The 19,825-nt window shown below is 40.5% G+C and overlaps 1 protein-coding gene and 1 long non-coding RNA gene across 4 annotated transcripts; one reads left to right on the forward strand and one right to left on the reverse strand.

Annotated features, from left to right (window-relative positions):
* The first annotated feature begins 11,673 nt into the window (after positions 1-11,673).
* LOC103966554 lies at positions 11,674-12,797 on the forward strand. The gene is made up of 3 exons (XR_670191.3): positions 11,674-11,857; positions 11,939-12,047; positions 12,149-12,797. It is a non-coding gene; the product is annotated as an uncharacterized LOC103966554 (long non-coding RNA).
* Positions 12,798-14,442: 1,645 nt separating this feature from the next.
* LOC103956016 lies at positions 14,443-19,097 on the reverse strand. Of its 3 annotated transcripts, XM_009367942.3 has the most exons (12): positions 18,889-19,097; positions 17,520-18,476; positions 17,086-17,186; positions 16,877-16,991; positions 16,573-16,650; positions 16,338-16,430; positions 15,817-15,900; positions 15,540-15,638; positions 15,097-15,159; positions 14,911-14,941; positions 14,657-14,703; positions 14,443-14,576 (listed from the first exon to the last, which is right to left on the reverse strand). In XM_009367942.3, the coding sequence occupies exons 1-12, from the start codon at positions 18,940-18,942 to the stop codon at positions 14,514-14,516; spliced, it is 1,785 nt and encodes a 594-aa protein (XP_009366217.2). In that variant the 5' UTR covers positions 18,943-19,097; the 3' UTR covers positions 14,443-14,513. The 3 variants fall into 3 exon arrangements, 1 of the variants encoding a protein (XP_009366217.2); XR_007251829.1 differs by lacking the exon at positions 14,443-14,576 and having other exon boundaries at positions 15,813-15,900; XR_007251830.1 differs by lacking the exon at positions 14,443-14,576 and having other exon boundaries at positions 15,097-15,638; positions 15,813-15,900.
* Positions 19,098-19,825: the final 728 nt, after the last annotated feature.

A 19,825-nucleotide genomic window follows, 5' to 3' on the forward strand; every position in this document is an offset into this window, starting at 1 on the left:
CCTTCGTATGGATAATTTTACTGACTTGATAGCAGTCATCCTGTCTCAATGACTGTTTCCATTCTCTAAATATTTGATTGAATTAAGGAGTGGCAGAACTTCAGCGGGAAAGTAAAACCTCTCGCAGCTAGACTGGAGAAGTGGATGATACCACAAGTCCATGATATCACACCTATTAACAACGAAATAGATAATATGAAGTTGAATAGATAGAGGTTTTTATTTTTTATTAAATAGAAATAATTTCACTGAAGCACAAACAACCAGTGAACAATAAGTACACCAGAATGCATACACATAAAATAGAATTAACAGAGCCATAGGGTAGCCCCACTGGCACTAACACTTGAAATCATAACAAAATTTTCATTGATTTTGGTCTTAATTAATATGATGAATAAAATTTTGTTTTTTTAAGGGACATTATCAAGGAATTGGGTAGATTGAAGGCCAAACACAAAATCGAGCGTGGTCTGCTGAATGATGATATAGTTAATGTCATAAATGGCTCATTGCTTATTGAGCCACCACCAAAATCATCTACTACTACACACCCTCTATATGTTACGCAATTGAAGGCATGTGTGAAAGGAATACTTGGGGACGATGCTGGACAACCCGAGCTGACAGACTTCTACAAAAAGCTCGATATCTTTATTTCCAACGCTACCTCCGCCTCCAATCCTCTCTCCTTCAACCTTCTTGTCAGGTAGTAAAATTATTTCTTTTTAATAAAAACTGAAAAACTACTATCTATTAAACTTCATGTTATCTTTTTTGTTGTTAATACAACTGGCACGATTTTGCTTAAGATTTTGGTTATGAACCGCCTAATATGACTTTGGTTGCATGCATTAGAGGTTATGACTTCAAGTGTTAGTGCCAGTGGGGCTACTGTAGAGCACTGTTAATTCTATTCTATATGTATGTCTTCTGGTGTACTTATTGTTCACTGGTTTTAACTTTGTGCTTTAGGTGAAATTACTTCTATTTAATAAAGAATAAAAATCTACATCAAATAAACTTCATATTATCTATTTCATTGTTAATAGGCGTGATATCATGGACTTGTGGTATCATCCACTTATCCAATCTAGCTGCGAGAGGTTTTACTTCACCCCTGAAGTTCTGCCACGCCTTAATTCAATCAGATATATTAGAGAATGGAAACAACCCTTGAGACATAATGATCACTATCAAGTCAATAAAATCATCCATACGGAGGACATTTTAAAGTGATCCAAGGTCCCTTGAAGATAGTATGGTGGGGTGCTTAATTTCTTACGGACGGTAGTCACGCACTTTCATGAGAACAAGAATCATAACCCTACTTGTGTATGTGCAACCCTTTCTTAATTTATTTTATCGATCTCTACATGAATGTCATACAAAACTTACTGTTATAAAATTAGTAATAATAAAATAAATTTTGCACGACCCTTTTAACATGAAAGAACGACTCCTGGAGAAGAAAATGATGTTGGAAGCTAAATTTAGTTCATTTTTTCCCGACTTGTTGATTATGGTGTTTGGCCTGTTCGTGAGGTTTAACGTTAGCTTGAGCTTCCTCAAGCATAGGAGGTAATACGGATTGTTTGCTATATTCTTCTAATTTTATTTCTTAATGTCAAGAACATTTCATGCTGCTTTTCATGGTTTATTCCACTTCCTCCTAGTTTACTTTCTTATTGCCTTAAACATGTGAATTTGATGCTACTCATTTCTTTTTATTGACTGTTCTATTTATGGTTTATGCTTCTAGTTCCTTGGAGAGGATCATGTAGTGGAACTTGGATTTCATAGATAACAGCGAGCAGGGTGATAGGTTTTTTTTTTCACCTTTACCATTTTAAAACTTAGATTAGTGATAAATTAATTGGAATCATTTGCTTTATTTTCTCATAACGAGTTACCGTAATTTATTTTCTCATTGTGTCCAGAAGTTATTTCAGTTGAACTAGCAGACTTAGCATTTGTATCGAGAGTAACCTTAATGTGTTTTTTGGATTGGAAAATTTTACATGAGAAATATTGAAGACCATAATTTAGAGATAACTTGGATTTCTATGTTTCTTGGGTATGATAGTTGCATTATTATGTGAGATAAAGTACATAACTATCATGCTAAATTCTACTGATAATACTTGCAGAACGTGGAAACAAAATTGCCTGATCTTTTAAATTTTAATCTCAAGAGGCTGTTGGTCATAGTGTAGAGGATTAAGTTCCGAAAACAGTTTGGGGTTTGGTTTTTACCAAGATTCTTTTTCTTTTTTTTTTTTCCCATTGTATTTTCAATTGGCTGGCTTTAAAAACCTCAAGTATCTAGAAATATGTGGAGGACTGACGGATGTTGGAATAAAGAATATTAAAGATCTTTCATCCGTTGCCTTCTTTCTCTTAAGTAAGCATAATGATCTGACGTGAGAAATTATATACCAGATATATAATTACAAAGGACACGAGTTCCGCTGCGGGTCATACCGATGCTTTTAGGTTGTTTTTCAAGATTTTGGAATGAAATAACTTTTTTATCCTAAAGAATAATGAATGATCCAGTCAAGTTTAAGATTTATGTCAGTACCAGTAGTCCGAATCCTCTTTGTCTTACATGATGATCAAGGGCACAAATGACAACAGTATTAAGTTTTACTTGTACTTCTTGTCGCCTGCCTACATATGTATATGTAGGGTTATGTATATACTTGCTAAAACTCATCAAGGACTACCAGCCCAATAATAGCAGGTGTTGATTCAGTGGCCACACCTATGCACATCCAATACTCACAAATAAATCTTGCCACACAATCAATAACATTAGAAATTAGATCATACAGTAAATATGGATGCTCGAAGATACTGGAAAAGGTAAAGTAAGGGACTACTTACAGCACAAACCAGAAGCAACCCAGCACTGGAGCGTGAGTGGTCAATCATCATTCACGAGTCCATGGATGGCACTCGCTCTCTAAGGTTGGCTTGGCTATCAGAAAGCAACCAACCATTTCAACAATGACAGTGCAGCAAGAGAAATCGTATTCAAAGATGTGAGACCCCAGGATGTCAGCGGAGATAGTATTGTTCCGCCTCGAAAAGGAAAAGTGAAGTCTTATGATAAGAAAACGCATCGCGGAGCACAGCCCGTAAGTGTCATCGTCCCTTGGTGGACGGTCCCTTGGTGGGCCGTTGTCATCGTCCATTGGTGGGTTGTCGGAGCCTACGACAAGGCACACATTTCCACCCCCTAAATCGAGCAACTTATACCGCCAGAATACATTACAGCGAAATTGCAAAGGCAACTGATCAGGGGGATCAGATTAGAGCCAAGCAGCTCAACAGATTCATTTTTTTTCGTCATACACAGACGGTAAGCAGCTAGGTTCCAAAGAGAATATTCTTCGGCAGTCTCTTGATACGCAAACATTAGCTTTTCATCGTCACTATCATCCAAGTCGAGGACTAAAGCCGTGCCCGCGAAGGGAAAGTCCATGCCATTGAAGAAGGACAGTTCCCTCCAGTGTTGCCGTTTGGGTTCCTTCTCGGCCACATCAAAGCAGAACACCGGAGTATCGAGGCTGGAGACCAATATCTTAGTGCCCACGACAGCATAAGAAAAATAAGGACATCGACAGTGGAAGAATGGAACATCCGGCAGAGTAACCCATTCCTTGGATGTCCCGTAAAGTACCTCAAAAGTGGGAGGGATACACAAAGGAAAGGGAAAACCGGAGAGAGCGTGGAGATCCTTTTTCCCGTCGTCCCCATTGAACTCAACCATAAACGGTTGGGTTTTGTTTGTTGCCAATGAATTCCTCGGGTATATTTCTGCGGCTGCTTTCAGAAAGGGGCTTAATGGAAGGATTTGAATCGATACTAGAATCTGTCTCAAACACATAACTCTTCTTACTTGCCGTCCTTGAGGGTCCTGGGCGTCTTTCACCGGGCTCCAAGCCGCCGGCAAAAATGATTTGGGAGCCGAAGACCCCGCAGCCAGGCCAGTGGCAAAGATTCTCGTCATGTGTGGAAGCCAAATCCCGCAGCAAGGGTAATTGACAGGCACCGGAGGAACAAAGGTCGCATACTTTGATTGTCACGAGCTCATCGCCGCCGTCAACAGTAGGAGGTTGAACGTGAATCTTACAGGAGCATGATAACAAATCTGCGAGATTGATGGCGTGGACATTGTAACGAAGGCCATCCTCCGCAACCTGTTCCGTGAAGAGATACAAAGACCTACACTCCTCAGACTCCACCTTCCGTCGTTTCACGTTCTGAGTCTGCGGCTCCTCCATCTCTCTGCTCTCAAACCCTAATTTTCTTTGTTTCTCCTTTACAATTTTCGGTGGGTTTGGGGCTTTTGTGTGTTAAAGGGTACATACAGGAAAAACCCAAAAACAATTTGTTATTTAATCCAACGGTTGGGAGTGAGTTTGCATGCATGCACACATAAATAAATGGATTAAAGCGCAAAAAATGCATCAGCAGTAATTTTAAATAATGATCATTTCAAGAGTAATAAATTGTACAATTTTGTTTCCATGAACAAGAAGAATTACAGACTTGAAGAAAAGTTCCAAATGCTAGTAAAGGCTTCTTCAAGTGCTCTCTTCCTGCTCATCATCGTACCAGGCAGGCAAGCCAAGGTTTGACACTTGGAAGCTTAGGAGCATCAATATACAGTACTGTATCGGTAGATGTAATCGGGATCACGGCTTCATTAATATCACCACTGCCACGGACGAAAATACGATACACAAAAAGATGATTACAGCAAGTTAACTAGAAATAACGAAAATGCCTCCTATGAATGACGCAAGCTACTCTATACTGTACATATAACAACCAAGTACGGTTTCTGTCATTTAAACATCTCAAAAAAATTATGATGAACTTAAGATACATACCAGTTTCCATAAGAAAAGTCCTAATGTTATTTTTATTTAAAATATGAATCTTTATCTTGCATTATGTACTTGCCTTGAGCCCCAAGCTTTCTCAAGAATCTTGCGATGATACCTTTGGAACGAGAGCCATCAGCATCCATAACTAGCCTATTTCTCACTCTCTCCACTCTACTCTTTACAAATGAGTGGTCTCAAATAAGAAAAATCCTAATGAATTATTAATTAAAAATATATTATACACAACAAGCTTTCTCAAGGATCTAGCGATACCTTAGGAACGAATGCCATCAGCATCCATAAGTATGACCTTGGACCTGTCCACACAGAGTACAAAACAATATATAGAACTCATTATTCATTACTCACGACATATATGCTAACCAACGTACTTTCCCATAGTTTTAGGCATAAGATCCTGCTGTTAGATGTGAAAGACTTGAAATTGAATGATTTTTATCCTCAGAATTTCCTCTGTCATACTGTGTTTTACTTTAGGCAATTAAAAGGATTCTTGGTCTTTACAGCCCCACTTAGGCAAAATTTCGATAAATTATCAGCGCAACCAAAGCGGGGAGCTCTGTTGGCTTCGGGTCCCCCTTTTTGGCCAAATATAAAGGTCTGGCCAAAAAGTAAGCAATATATTGCCTCAGGTCGGACATCAATGAGCACAGCATTCTCTTTCCTTGTCAAGAGCTCCAATGTCGACTGAGGAGATAAATCTCCAGCATAATCACTCTATGTCACACCCGATAAATGACACTGCAGCATCTCTGATAAGAAATATAAATTTCTCACACAGTAGGATACGTCATCTCCAGAAAGCTTTCCGTTTCGAACAAAAAAGGAGAGACCTTTCTGTTTATGTGTTTTTTGTCCCCAAGCAAAATCTCTTAAGCTAAAATGTTTTAAATTTTGGGGGAAATATGTGTCAATTATCAGCTATCAATTGACGTGTGAAGTCCATTGGTAGATGTATTCATCTCGTCACTGGAAGAGGTGTCACGTTCGGCTCATGTTCGGCTCTGTCTAATTGGAGTGGGTCTCATTTTCAACTCACGTAAATGTGATGATGACGACATCGATAGCTAATTGAGCTTAAAATCACGTTGTTTGTATATTAAAATAAGGGGTGGAGAGTTGGCATGTATAAGGAGGAAACTTGAGAGAGCCAACTCGTCAAAGTTGCCTGTTGAATTATTATGTTGGTTAATTGTCATTCTCCCTTGCTCGACAAGCATCCTTCATTCTTACACTATAAATATATAATAATAATAATAATAATTTTGCACAACCTTCATTCAGAGTGCACCTTGTTACAGAATTATCACTTAATTAGCTTAATTAACCTTCCTTGATCTGCTAATACAGCTCAGATCAACTTTCGAGCTAGAACACGCGTCAGGAGATGCCTACTGGAAGAAAATATCAGCCTTTATGCTTCTGATAGATCGACATTCTCCTTGATTGGAAGTGTTGAGTCAGGAGATGGATCTTGGATGCATTCCGTATCAGACGGTTGAGATTGATGCTTTGCAGCAGCCTGCAATACTCGGTTTTTAACATCTGAGGATGAAGGAGATGTTGGCAGTCCAATGCCATTCGATTCCAATTTTCCAGCAGTCCATGAAAATGCCTGAGCGCCCAGTCTAACAGGAGCAAGCAGCCTCCTTCGTGGAACATAACATAGAGACGACAATAAAACGACTTCGAATCAGCACAATCTAAATAATGTGGTGTTTGGTTTTTTGACTATTAAGTTTAATATTTGGTTGTGTTATTGATAGACTGCTGTAATGGCAGTTGGTTGTATTATATACATCTTACACACACGCATGCATTTAAACAATTGCATGCAATAAACAAATGTTGTAAAGGTGGCGTGCTTGCTGCCCATGCTGCAACACATCAGAGCACAGGAGCTGAAACCATGTGGTAGTCTGCTGACAAGGAATATTGTACCCACGTGCAGTATTCCTTCTGTCCAGGTTAGTGGGGCAAGTTCTCTCAACACTCCCCCTCAAGTTTGGAATGAATGTTGATTATTCCTAACTTGCAAAGCAAAGTCGTAAACTGGTATAAGCTCAGTGGCTTTGTGAAGATGTCGGCTGGTTGTTTCATGGTTGAGATGTGAGATGTCTCGATCATTCCACTTTGAACCCTTTCTCGTACAAGATGGCAGTCAATTTCTATGTGTTTGGTTCTTTCGTGAAAGACCGGATTCGAAGCGATGTGAAGTGCCGCTTGATTATCACAATATAACTTGACTGGACGTTTATGTTTGATACCCAAGTCTTGTAGAACAGATTTCAACCAAGTGACTTCACAACAAGTTGCTGCCATTGAACGATACTCCGCCTCTGCACTAGAACGTGACACAGTATTTTGTTTCTTGCTTTTCCAGGAGATCAAGGATTCTCCAAGAAATACACAGTATCCGGTGGTAGAATGTCGTGTGTCTCGACATCTGGCCCAATCCGCATCACAAAAAGCATTCAATTGAATTGGACTTCTTGCAGAAAGAAAAATACCTTGCCCTGGTGTGTGCTTAACGTATCGTAAGACTCACTGGGCTGCCTCCAAGTGTGGAGTTCGAGGCTTCTCCATAAATTGACTAAGAATATAGACAACATACACCAAATCAGGGCGCGTGATTGTCAGGTAGATTAGTCTCCCAACAAGTCGTCGATAAGAGGAAGGATCAGTAACCCATTGTCCTTCGTCCTTTCTGAGTGATAAGTTTTGCTCCATAGGAGAGGTGGCTGGTTTTGCGCCAAGATGACCTGCATCCTCAAGTATTTCAAGGGCATATTTTCGCTGTGAGAAGGTAATCCCCTTGCTAGAGCGAGCAATTTCAATGCCCAAGAAATATCTTAATTGGCCAAGGTCTTTCAACTTGAATTGCTTCATAAGAAAAGACTTGGTATCTTCAATTGCTTGTATGTTATTTCCTGCCAAGATAATATCATCAACATAGACAAGGAGGGCAGTGAATTTACCATCATGGTTTCGGACGAACAATGAATAATCTGCCTTGGATTGTTGATAACCGGCCTTTCTAAGAGCACAAAAAAGTTTGATAAACCATTGACGAGAGGCTTGCTTAAGCCCATACAAAGATTTATGAAGTTTACAAACTCGTGTCTCCCCCTTTCGTTCGAAACCAGGAGGCAAGGACATGTAGACATCTTCTTCAAGATCACCATGGAGGAAAGCGTTATTAACATCAAGCTGGTGGAGGTGCCATTGTTGGACCGAGGCAACAGCAAGGAGTAGACGAACTGTAGTCAATTTTGCAACCGGAGCAAAGGTCTCTCGATGGTCTAAGCCTTCAATTTGGCTATAACCTTTGGCAACCAAGCGTGCTTTATATCTCTCAATGGATCCATCGGATCGAAATTTGATTTTGTAAACCCATTTACATCCAACCGGCTTCTTGCCAGGGGGCAATGGTTGCAGATACCATGTCCTATTCGCAGCAAGGGCTGCCAGTTCTTCTTCCATAGCGAAACGCCAGTGAGGGTCGCGTATAGCCTGTGAGAATGAGCTGGGTTCTATGGCAGCTGAAATGGAAGTGGTGAAAGCACGATGTCGAGCAGATAAACGATCGTATGTGAGGACATCAGACAAAGGGTAAGGAGTACCTAGTACTTTGGTCAACGCCGAGTGAGATGAAGGGACGGACCGAGAAGGGAGGTTGATGTCGATGTGATATTGTTGAAGATAACCAGGTGCATGAGTGGGTCGTTTAAGACGAGGTGGTGAGGTGGAAAGAAAAGGAGATGAAACCGAAACAGGACTCACCGGCGAAGAAGAGGATGGATCGACGGAATCCTGCTCCAGTAGAATGGACGGATGAATGATGGGATCATCACAGGCAGTATCTTGAGTATGTGGAAACACAAGTGGTGAAACTGCAGCAGAAGATGAAAAAGGGAACACATGTTCATGGAAAATAACATCACTGGAGATAAAGATTTTACCCTGTGAAGGTCGTAAACTCGATATCCCTTTGTGCCATATGGATACCCAAGAAAAAAACACCGTGTGGCTCTTGCATCAAATTTTGTGGGACGATGGTGGTGGGTGGAAGAAAAACATAAGCAACCAAACACTCGCAAATGTGCATACGCTGGCTGTTTGTGGTGAAGTATTTCATAGGGTGATTTGCCTTGAAGAAGAGGAGTGGGAGTCCGATTTATGAGATAAGTGGCAGTGAGGATTGCATCACCCCAAAATTTCTTAGGAAGATGAGATTGAAAAAGTAAGGCTCTAGCAACATTGAGTAAGTGGCGGTGTTTGCGCTCTGCTACCCCGTTTTGTTGGGGAGTAGAGACACAACTTGTTTGATGGAGAATCCCCTTATCTGAAAAAAATTGGGTCATAAAAAATTCTGGACCGTTATCACTACGAAGAACCTTGACTCGTGTGGAAAATTGTGTTTCAACAAGGTGGATGAAAGTGATGAGATAAGATCGTGCATCTGATTTGTGATTCATTAAATAAACCCATGTGCATCTTGAGAAATCATCCACAATAGTTAAGAAACATTGTGCCCCTGTGATAGTGGGAACATGGTAACCTCCCCAAATGTCAACATGAATTAACTCAAAAGGAGCCTTTGTGGTGATAGAACTCAAAGGAAAAGGAGCACGTGTTTGTTTGGCTAATGGACAGATCAAACAATCATCAATGCTACAAAAATTCAAATTTTTAATGCAAGTAGAGAGATGCTGTAAGGTCTTGTTGGAAAGATGGCCAAGGCGTTGATGCCAAAGCTGAGAAGAAGAAGAGGCAACAATTGACGCTGAATTGCACCTGGTTTTCATCACATTATCAAGGTAGTAGAGTCCTTCTCGTTCAGTTCCCGTCCCAATCATCTTCCCCGATCGTTGGCCCTGAAGTAGACACATTTTATCAGTGAAGATGACAAAGCAAGATGAGGTATTAGTGAGTTTGCTGACAGAAATTAAATTCAGTTTAAATGATGGAACACAAAGCACGTTGTGAAGGGTGAGATCATTCGAGAGATGAACTGTGCCAATATGTGTGACATCGGCAAGTGCATGATTGGGTAAGTGCACTTGTCGATTGTATACCGGAACACTTGTGGTCATTAAGCTTGGTGAGCAGACCATGTGGTCTGTGGCGCCTGTATCGAAAATCCAGTCCCTTCCCTTATTAAGAGCAGAAGCACAAAAAACTCTACCTAACAAGTTATTCATAGTAGAGGTGGTACCGACATGATTAGATGTGGAGTTGGATTGACTCTTATCAAGGAGTGCAAGCAGATTGTGATATTGCTCGGAAGTGAGGCTGTAGGACGAAGGAGATATTGCTGGAGGCGTTGGCCGGGTATCAACATGATTAGCCTTGGAATTGGAACCCCTACGATCCTGATAATCTCCCCTATTGCTGTTGTCTTTCGCCTTTTTCAGTTTGCGGCATTGATCAATGGTGTGACCTCTCCAATTACAGTAGTCGCACTTGAGGTGTGCACGACAGGTATCTGAAGTGTGTCCAGTTGCATCACAACGACCACATTTTAGATGGGAATTTCTTGGAGAAAAATTCCTACCAGAGTTTCGCATGTTATCCCGCACGGCGAAAGCTGCGGTATCGGTGACTGAGGACCTTCCAGGAGCATGTATTGAAACTGTTCTTTGCTTCTCATCTTGAATAATAAGTGAGAAAGCTTTGTTAACAACAGGGAGGGGATCCATAAGTAAAAGTTGCCCATGAACCGCAGCGTAGGATTTATTGAGGCCCATGAGAAACTTCATGGTTTTCTGACTTTGCTGAAACTGCATTAATTCTTTTGCAGCTCCACATGTACAGGTTGGGAGAGTGCACATGGCATCACGTTCATCCCAAAAACTTTTCAGTTTGGTATAATATGCACCAATGTTCAAATTTCCTTGAACACTTCCATGTATCTCTTGTTCAATATGGAAGAGATGTACACTGTTTGTGTGAGAGAAACGTTCCTTCAACTCATTCCAAATATCAGCTGCAACATTGTTGTAGATGATACTTGCTCCGATATCTTTTGAGACAGAGTTGAGCAGCCAGGATTTCACGAGGTTGTTGCAACGAGTCCACTGTTGGAATTCACTTGTGGATGCAGACTCGGGCCTTTTAATGGATCCATTGATGAATCCTTCCTTGTTCTTGGCATTGAGGGCCATGGCCATGGCTCGGCTCCAAGTGGAGTAATTTTCGTCATTCAAAGGGTGTGTGACGAGGATCGCTCCAGGCTGATCAGAGTGATGAAGATAAAGAGGATCGCTGGGATCTTCGTATTTGGTGTGTTTGCTGGAAGAGTCAGTTGCCATGTCGGCAGGCAGTGTGCAGTGGCTGTGCTTGGCTGTGCTTAATGGCTGTGACAGGTAGAGCAGCGACGATGGCTGTGTAGCAGCTTTGCGACGGCAAGGCAGCGAGTGTGCAGCTTGCATTGCACTGGTTGCTGCAGTAACAGATGTCGCTGTTCACAGTATAGCAGCGGAAGAGTGAAGGCATGTAACAACCCGTCCCGGGATTTACGTAAGAAAATGGGTATTTTTGTATTTTTTCACAAAATTTGGGGGATACCTTCCTTTTTAAAATTGTTTTTGAGCCTTAATTGGTGAGCCCAAGGGGCCCACCCCCTGTTTTGTCCCCCCTGCCGTGTCCCTCCTTTCTTCTTTCTTCTTTTTCTTATTTCTTCTTTTCCTTCTTTTCTTTTGTTGTCTACACCTTTTTCCTTTCTTTTCGAAAACTCTCATTCCTCTTCTTCTTCTTCTTCTTCTACCCGTGACAACCACACACACACACACACCCACAGCTACACCTACTCGAGGAAATCATCACCATCATCGCCGTTGAATTGCTTCTCTCTCTCTCTTTCTCTCTCCCCTGCTCGCGGTGCCGGAGTACGCCGAGCACCTCCGGCGAGTTTTGGTTGTTTTTCCGGTTGGGTAAGCATGGTTTCTCCCTTTTTAGTCTTGTTAGATGTTGGTTAGATGTGGTTTTTGAACTTGGGTTCTTGATTTTCCAAGGTTTTGGAGTGTTTTTGGCACGGGTGAGTGCACACCCAAATTTCCGGCGAGCACCGTCCCTTTCGAGGCGATTTCCGGCCAAACCACGGCGATTTGGCCGGCGTGCGAGGTATCAATATCTTCGTCTCGCTGAGTACTACAACTTTCCTTTTTGTTTCACCTAATTTCATTGAGTATTGAAGAAGTTATACTCATTTGAATCTTACCCAGTTTCCGGCGACCTCAGTGACTTTCGAGGTGTTTTCCAGCCAAACCACGGCGAGTTAGACGTCGTGTGAGGTACCATTCTCTTCGTCTCTTCGAGAGCTACGATTTTCATTTTTGAATCAATTGATTTCGTCGAGTATTAACAAAGTTACGGACGTTCAAAGTTTGTCTAAATTCCGGCTGAATTCCGGCCTTCTTCTCCGGCGTGAAACCCAGCCCAAGAAAACACCCAGGCCTTCAGGCCGTTTCCTTCCCCCACGGGCCTTAGGCCCGTTTGGTCTCTGGCCCAAAACCCTAAACCTTTTCCTTTTTATTTTTATTTTGTTTCATTTAAAAACCCAAAAGGCCTTCGGGCCTTGGTTGCAGCCCAAACCCATTTCCCCTTTTTAATTAGGCCTTGGGCCGTGAGGTTCAAGAACCCAAACCCATTTTCTGTTTTTACCCAAACCCAACCCACTTAAAACCCTAGCCCAAAACCCTAGTTGCAAGCCCAAACCCATTACCCTTTTATTTAGGCTTTTGGGCCGTATGGTTTCTAACCCAAAATCCAACCCACCTAAAACCTAAACCCAATTACCCTAACCCAAACCCTTAGGCCCAAACCCGGATCCAATACCCAAACCCTAAAGCCTGACCCGTTGACCCGTGACCCTGACCCGTTGACCGTTGACCCAGTCAACGGTCAGCGTTGACTTTGACAGGTCAACGTTGACTTTGACCTCGGGGGTTGACTTTTTCGGTTTTCGTGCAGGACCCCTCCTAGGCTAATTTCGACGTCCTGAACCCGTTTCCGATGTCCATTTTCCCAAATTTAATCGTTTGAGTAGAGTTTGACTAAATGTACCGTTTATGTGCTTAGGGGCGATTATCTGTGGCGTTTCCTTCTTTGCTAGATGGCGTGGCTTTTCGACGGCGAAGTACTGTGAGTGGACCCCTTCTAAAAATGCATGTTTTGATAGTAGAAATGCATACATGAAAAGCATGATTTGATGATTATGTTTTATGAAACGTTTTACGAGATAACATGCTTACTGAGGCTAGTTTGAATTATTACTATTTTTCCTATAACCCATGTTCTTATAGAATATCTGATGGATGACGATATGATATTTAGAACATATTTAGAACACCTCTTTATAGTATAGATGATAGATGACTTTATACTATGAAGTTGATTTTCAAATATATGTATGTTCACTGGTTTTGTACTTACCTAGTGGTCCTTTCCGCTACGGGACGTAGGGATAGATCCGGTCCGTCCCGGGCGACGGTTTGGTGTTGGCATAGGGCCTGGAGTGTGTTTTCCTCTGACTGTCTGCTCAGAGACTGGGAGCCGGCACGGGGCCTGAAGTGTATTTTCCTCTGACTGTGTGCTCAGAGACGGGGAGCCGGCATGGGGCCTGAAGTGTTATATCGGACATTCACTAGTGTTTATTATTTATGCGAATTATGATTTGAGACATTGCACGACATGCTAGGTTTCGGAAAACCTATGTTTATCATTATATATGTGTTTTAATAAAACCTGGGGGTTAGTATGTTGATAACTGTTTTATTATATATATATATATCAACTTGGTCCACTCATGTTTGTTTTGCGCCCCCTTCAGGACTTAGAATCGAGGCATACAATCCCGACGTCCAGGCACATTCGCATCGGCATCTTCGAGCCCTCTCGGTGTAGGACCCACTCCTTCGTTTCATTCAATTTTATATTATTTTCCTTTAGTGTTCTAGATTAGTGGTGTGCTCTGAAGGTCCTTATTTGCATATTCATTATTCTTTTATATTTATAAGCCTTATTTATCCTTTGTTTTCAGCATTTGCACTCAATAAATGGCTTTCATCACCCTCGGGTGTCAGCCAGCATGTGCCTATCCTGGTATTCGGGGAATATCGGGGTCGGGGCGTGTCAAGGCAGAGCAGAGCAAAGGATTGCCTGTGCTTTGATACCATATTAAGTTTAATATTTGGTTGTGTTATTGATAGACTGCTGTAATGGCAGTTGGTTGTATTATATACATCTTACACACACGCATGCATTTAAACAATTGCATGCAATAAACAAATGTTGTAAAGGTGGCGTGCTTGCTGCCCATGCTGCAACACATCAGAGCACAGGAGCTGAAACCACGTGGTAGTCTGCTGACAAGGAATATTGTACCCACGTTGTAAAGGTGGCGTGCTTGCTGCCCATGCTGCAACACATCAGAGCACAGGAGCTGAAACCATATGGTAGTCTGCTGACAAGGAATATTGTACCCACGTGCAGTATTCCTTCTGTCCAGGTTAGTGGGGCAAGTTCTCTCAACATTGACTCCAACAGTACGGTGAAAGACACAATCTACTGGGCCTAATGTAGTTAGCTTTACCTCACGTCTTGTTTAAAATCTTCTGCAGTGTCATAAGATGCCACCTGCCGATAAATGGTCTGGTGGAATCGAAGAAAAGAGCAATGAGAAAGGGGAAGAAGAAAAAAGTACCGCACTCATCCTAGGAAGATTATAATACCTGACCAACGCCAACAACACCAATCAGTTGTAACTTCTTCTCCCACTCTGTAATCCAATGAATCATGCTGATTAGAGATGGGGGAAGAAATCCGGCCCAAGGGAAGGAATTTGATTTACAGTGAAACAAGATTGATTCACTAGCAAAATTTAGCTGTATATATGGTGAAATTAGAACTGTACGGACTTGAGTGGAAAACAATTAAGTAATCCGATTTCTTTTTAGAGAGAAATTTAAGGCACATATACACACACCTAGTAGTGCATACAATGCTGCAATCAATCCCTGCACAGAAGGTAGTTGCGTAAGTTAGCGAATGATGCACTTGAAATTGCATGGCAGCTAAACATTTCTACAACACACAAAACAAAATCAAGTTTTCGTAATAACAAAAGATGGATCAATATAAAGTAGAAACTAATGCAGACAATTTGTCTTACCACACCAGACCCAAGAACTTGCACCGGAGAAGGACTGATATCCTCCAGAATTGCCTCAGCATCCTAAAATGATACAATTTTTGCAATTGTGCACAAGTGAAAAGCTCAAATCTGGTTTACAATTCTGTAAAAAAGTGGCAGAAAGGGGGAAAACAGCAATAATCTGTGTTGAATGCAGTCATGACTATTCTTCTGGTTGTCAAACATATTTATCTCATTCACTTTCTTCTTTTTCAACAAAGCTAAAAAAAAAGGGGTCCACGTTACATATACAAGAGAGCCTCAGCCACTGCAATCCAACAACGTTGTTGAAAAGAAAGTAATCGCATCGGTTATTATCAAGGGAATTAGGTGCCATTCGTAAAAATTCACCAACCAGCATATTATCATCTCTTGTATCTGTTATAACTTACAAGAACAAACAGCTTCAAAGAGATAAATACCTCATTGAGTATGGTAAATGTTGTCTCAGGTTTGAGTTCCTTGATACGGAGACCATATTTCACCCAAGATTGAAAGCCACCTTGAACCAAGTACGGTTTCTGTCATTTAAACATCTCAAGGTATTAGTATCTACGAAATTGCTCAGCAATTCCAGAAATACCAAAAATTTACGATGCATTGAGTGGTTTTCTTACGATAAATACCAGTATCCATAAAAAAGTCCTAATGAATTTTATTAATTAAAATATGAATCTTTAACTTGCATTATGTACTTGCCTTGAGCCCAAGCTTTCTCAAGGATCTTGCAATACCTTTGGAAAGAGTACCATCAGCTTCCATAACTATGACCTTGGACCTGTCCTACAAAGAGTACAAAACAATATAGAACGCATTATTCATTACTCAAGCAGATGCTAATCATCGCACTTTCCCATAGTTTTAGACAGAAGATCCTGCTGTTAGATGTGAACAACTTTTTACAAGCATACAACCCCGTTCAAGTCCTTGGACAGATATAACAATATACCTAAGGTCACCAGGGCAGTGCTAAAAACTTGAATTTGAATGGTTTTTATCCTTAAGAATTTCCTTTCTCATATTTTTGCGGGCCAAAAAATTGTGAAAGTTCTTTAGGTGGAGACTGTAAGACACTTTCAGGCGTCCATGGTCACCAAATATGGTACTATCACTAAAGAACGGAGAATTGGTACATCCCAGTCCATGATCTTCCTGTGATCTTTTAGTAGGCTTCAAATTGGTATAGTTTTAAGATAAATAAAAGCCTGAAACTGCTTTACCCGAACAATCTTCAAGTTCCGAATAACAGCAGCAGTTAAGGTGTCATTAAGATCCCTTCCTCTCTTCACTAATTTCCATACAGCGCCATCAACCTGAAGTTTTTTGTTCAACAAGTGCAGAACAAAGGCATAAAAAGTATATGGAGAGAAAGGATATGACTGCTTTCACCCTAGCAAATCTGTAATACGATCACGTCATTCATATCTTCAAATTGAAATCTAATTATGAGCCAACCTCAGGTAGAGCCACACTTGCATAGCGAAAGCGAGCTGCTCGTCGAAGATCTGGAATACCCTCTCTTTCTCTCAGAACCTTCATAAAGGAAATTCCAGAACCAATCATTGGCAAATTTGAGAAGCAAACACTTAGCAATAGTATTTAAAGTCTTAAAAAAGGAGCATGAATTTGATCACTGGACATTGTGTTTTACTTTAGGCAATTAAAATAATTCTTAGTTTTTACAGCCCTCGTTAGGCAAAGGTTTGATGGTAGTATTAGCGCAACTAAATATAAAGGCCAAAAGTAAGCAAAATCTTGCCTCAGGTCGGACACCAATGAGCACAGCATTCTCTTTCCCTGTCAAGAGCTCCAATGTCGACTGAGGAGATAAATCTCCGGCGTAACCACTATATGTCCACACCCGATAAATGACCCTGCAGCGTATCTGATAGGAAATATAAATTTCTCACACAGCAGGACAATAGAAACGTAAAAACAGTCTTCATTAGAACAAAAGGATATCCATACCATAAAGTGGCTGAGGTGCCAAGAAATAGAACAAATGGAACGATTGGATCATTAGGGTCCAACCCAAGATTTTCCTCCAACCCCTCAATCGAAATATAAACCTGCTTTCACAGATTCAGATCCAGCTGACAATATTACTCAAAAAACTGTCATTACAACAGCGGCAAAACTCAGGATATAAATGATTGAATGTATAGTTTAAGCTTATAACGGAAAGTAGGAAACTATAACAAAGTGGGGCTGATGGTTTGGAAAAAAAAAAGGCATCCAACCAAAATTAACTAACCCGCTTTTTTTTTCTTTTTTTTTTTTTCAGAGAACCAGTTTGAAACTTACAAATTATTTAGAATAACTTACAACTCTGCAAACCGCAATCTTTTTTCTTTTACTGCTCAACCAAAAAGCTCTATAGACTGGAAGTGTAATATTAATACCTGTTGAAAAGCAGTTTTGGCAGGCCCCAAGAGCTCTGCAACTCTCTTTTCAGACAAATTTAGCGCATCACTGATGTCAGGAGGAAGAAAGTCCTTGGCAGACTGGTAAGAACTAACAGCAAAGGAAGCCCCATTTGATAGAGTATCCTCCACCACAGCAATTGAACGTCTCAAGACATCAATAGCAAAAACAGCTCCTTTACTTGTGGCTTCCTTAAAGTCGCTTGAAAAATTTGTCATTTTACTACCCCCATATTGTCCCGCTTGATCCACCGTTGAAAACAATCCGTCAACAGTATTATCCACTGCTTCGGTAGCACTTTTAACAACAGATGATATTGATGCAGTGATTGTATCTAGTGAGGTTTTAACAGTATCTTCTCCCTTATCTACTGATGCACTGAAAGATTTGCTAACCCCGTCGAAGAAGCCCTCAACGCTAGTTTTCATACTGGATAATTTATCACTATCCATGTCTAAGGAGTCGGGTACAGAGGTGGAATTCCCTGGTGTTAAATCAGTAGCTGATATGCTTTCAGGTTCTATGGGTGCCGATAAGATACTTTCATTTTCAGTCGACGGATTAGTAAAGTCAACGAGTCCCTCATCAGGAGCCAATAGGCTAGAGGTGTCTACAAATTTCAGTTCCACCCTTCCCGGCGGGTGCTGTTCATAAATGGTTTTAGTAGAGGAACTCCACATGTCTGAATACTTGCACTTTAGATGGTCTGATTCATTTGAACAGGAACTCCTGTTAACAAAATCCACGGAGACGGATTGTTCTGCGCTTTTCACGAAGCTCGGATACAAAGACTTTGTAGCATGTGCTTTAAAGGAACCTCTTTGAAAATGCATTGCATTTGACAAGCTTAGGGAGCCCCTACATTCCGCAATGCACCTGGCCTCAAAATCCTTCGGGAATTGGGAACTGGCATGCAACCCTCCGTGTACGTAAACCTGCGACATCCATTTGCATACATGTACATTTCAAATTCGGAATTTCATTAAAACTTTGACCAAAAATGTTACACAAATATGACATGATGCCAAACAAAATTACTTGTTTCAAATTCTCAGAAAATAATACAAGATGATCATAACATGCTTCATTACGTACAAACTACAAAAACACTTCAAATTCTCAGAAAAAAGCTCGTCTTTCTTTTGAAAATGCGATATTCTAGAGTACTCTAATTTGCATGGAAGCGGATTTGAATGAACAAGCCGGCCACATACCAACCGACTTAACTCACGTCGGCACGTCAGTATAAATTAAAGGACCCTTTAATGCAGCTTGCTTTGCATGCCAATAAATTATAAGAAAAATCACAGTGAAGGGTCAGTCTTTGAGGAGCATGCAAGATCTTACCTGAGAAAGGGAAGACCAGCATGAGGTGGCTGAGCAAACAGGCAGCATGGCCATGTCAACCCGCCGACCAAAACTCAATTATTCAGCAACAAACACAATCAAATTCCACCAACACTTTGCTAAAATAACCCTAAACTAACATTAAATTGCATCAAGCATCTGAAAAGTGGGTTTTCAATTTTGTGATGGAATCGTCGAATGAAAGAATATAGAGATCGTCCAGTGAAAGAATATAGATAGCTTCTTCTTTGCCTCTCGTTTCTGCGGTGGGGACATGTGCTTGTTTCGGGCGTTCTTGCGGGGGCTTTGGCGCAACATCCCTATACTTTTATGCATTCAGTTTTCTTTCCCGCGAGTTTTGGCATTTTACATTTTATTTTTATTTTTTCACGTAATAAAAAATAAAATACTCGATTTACGGATTTTTTTATGTTTCACTATTTCTCTACTTGGAAGTTTATGTAATTTGGCATTTTTTCATGTGCCAAAATCACGAGTTAATACACCACATGTTATAATGTAAGTTAAGATATTTTTTTTTAATTGTTCCTCTATTTATATTATAATATATGGTGTACAGACTCCTGTTCCAATACCGTAAAAAATATATTATATCTTGTGTTGCTTTTAGGAATCTATTGAGGTGTTTCGGAATAAAAGCAAATATTAAGTTTTATTAAGAGCTCGTTTGATAACCATTTTAATTACATTCTTAATTTTTTTTTAAATGAAAACTTTAGTTTAAAATGGCAATTGAAAATCAAATCCAAGCCAAATTTTAAAAACAGTAAAGTAGGAGTTATTTCATAATCATTTTATTCAGTCAAATTTTTACTTCTTAATAAAAGTTAATTTTGTGAGTTTTTGAAATTTAATTGTCCGATTTTAATTTTTATCTTTTATACTAAAAATTAAAAAATAATTACTAATTAGCAAA

The sequence above is a fragment of a genome, unplaced genomic scaffold, assembly GCF_019419815.1.
Source record: "Pyrus x bretschneideri cultivar Hongxiangsu unplaced genomic scaffold, Pyrus_bretschneideri_v1 Contig44, whole genome shotgun sequence".
In the NCBI taxonomy this organism is placed as follows: Eukaryota; Viridiplantae; Streptophyta; class Magnoliopsida; order Rosales; family Rosaceae; genus Pyrus; species Pyrus x bretschneideri.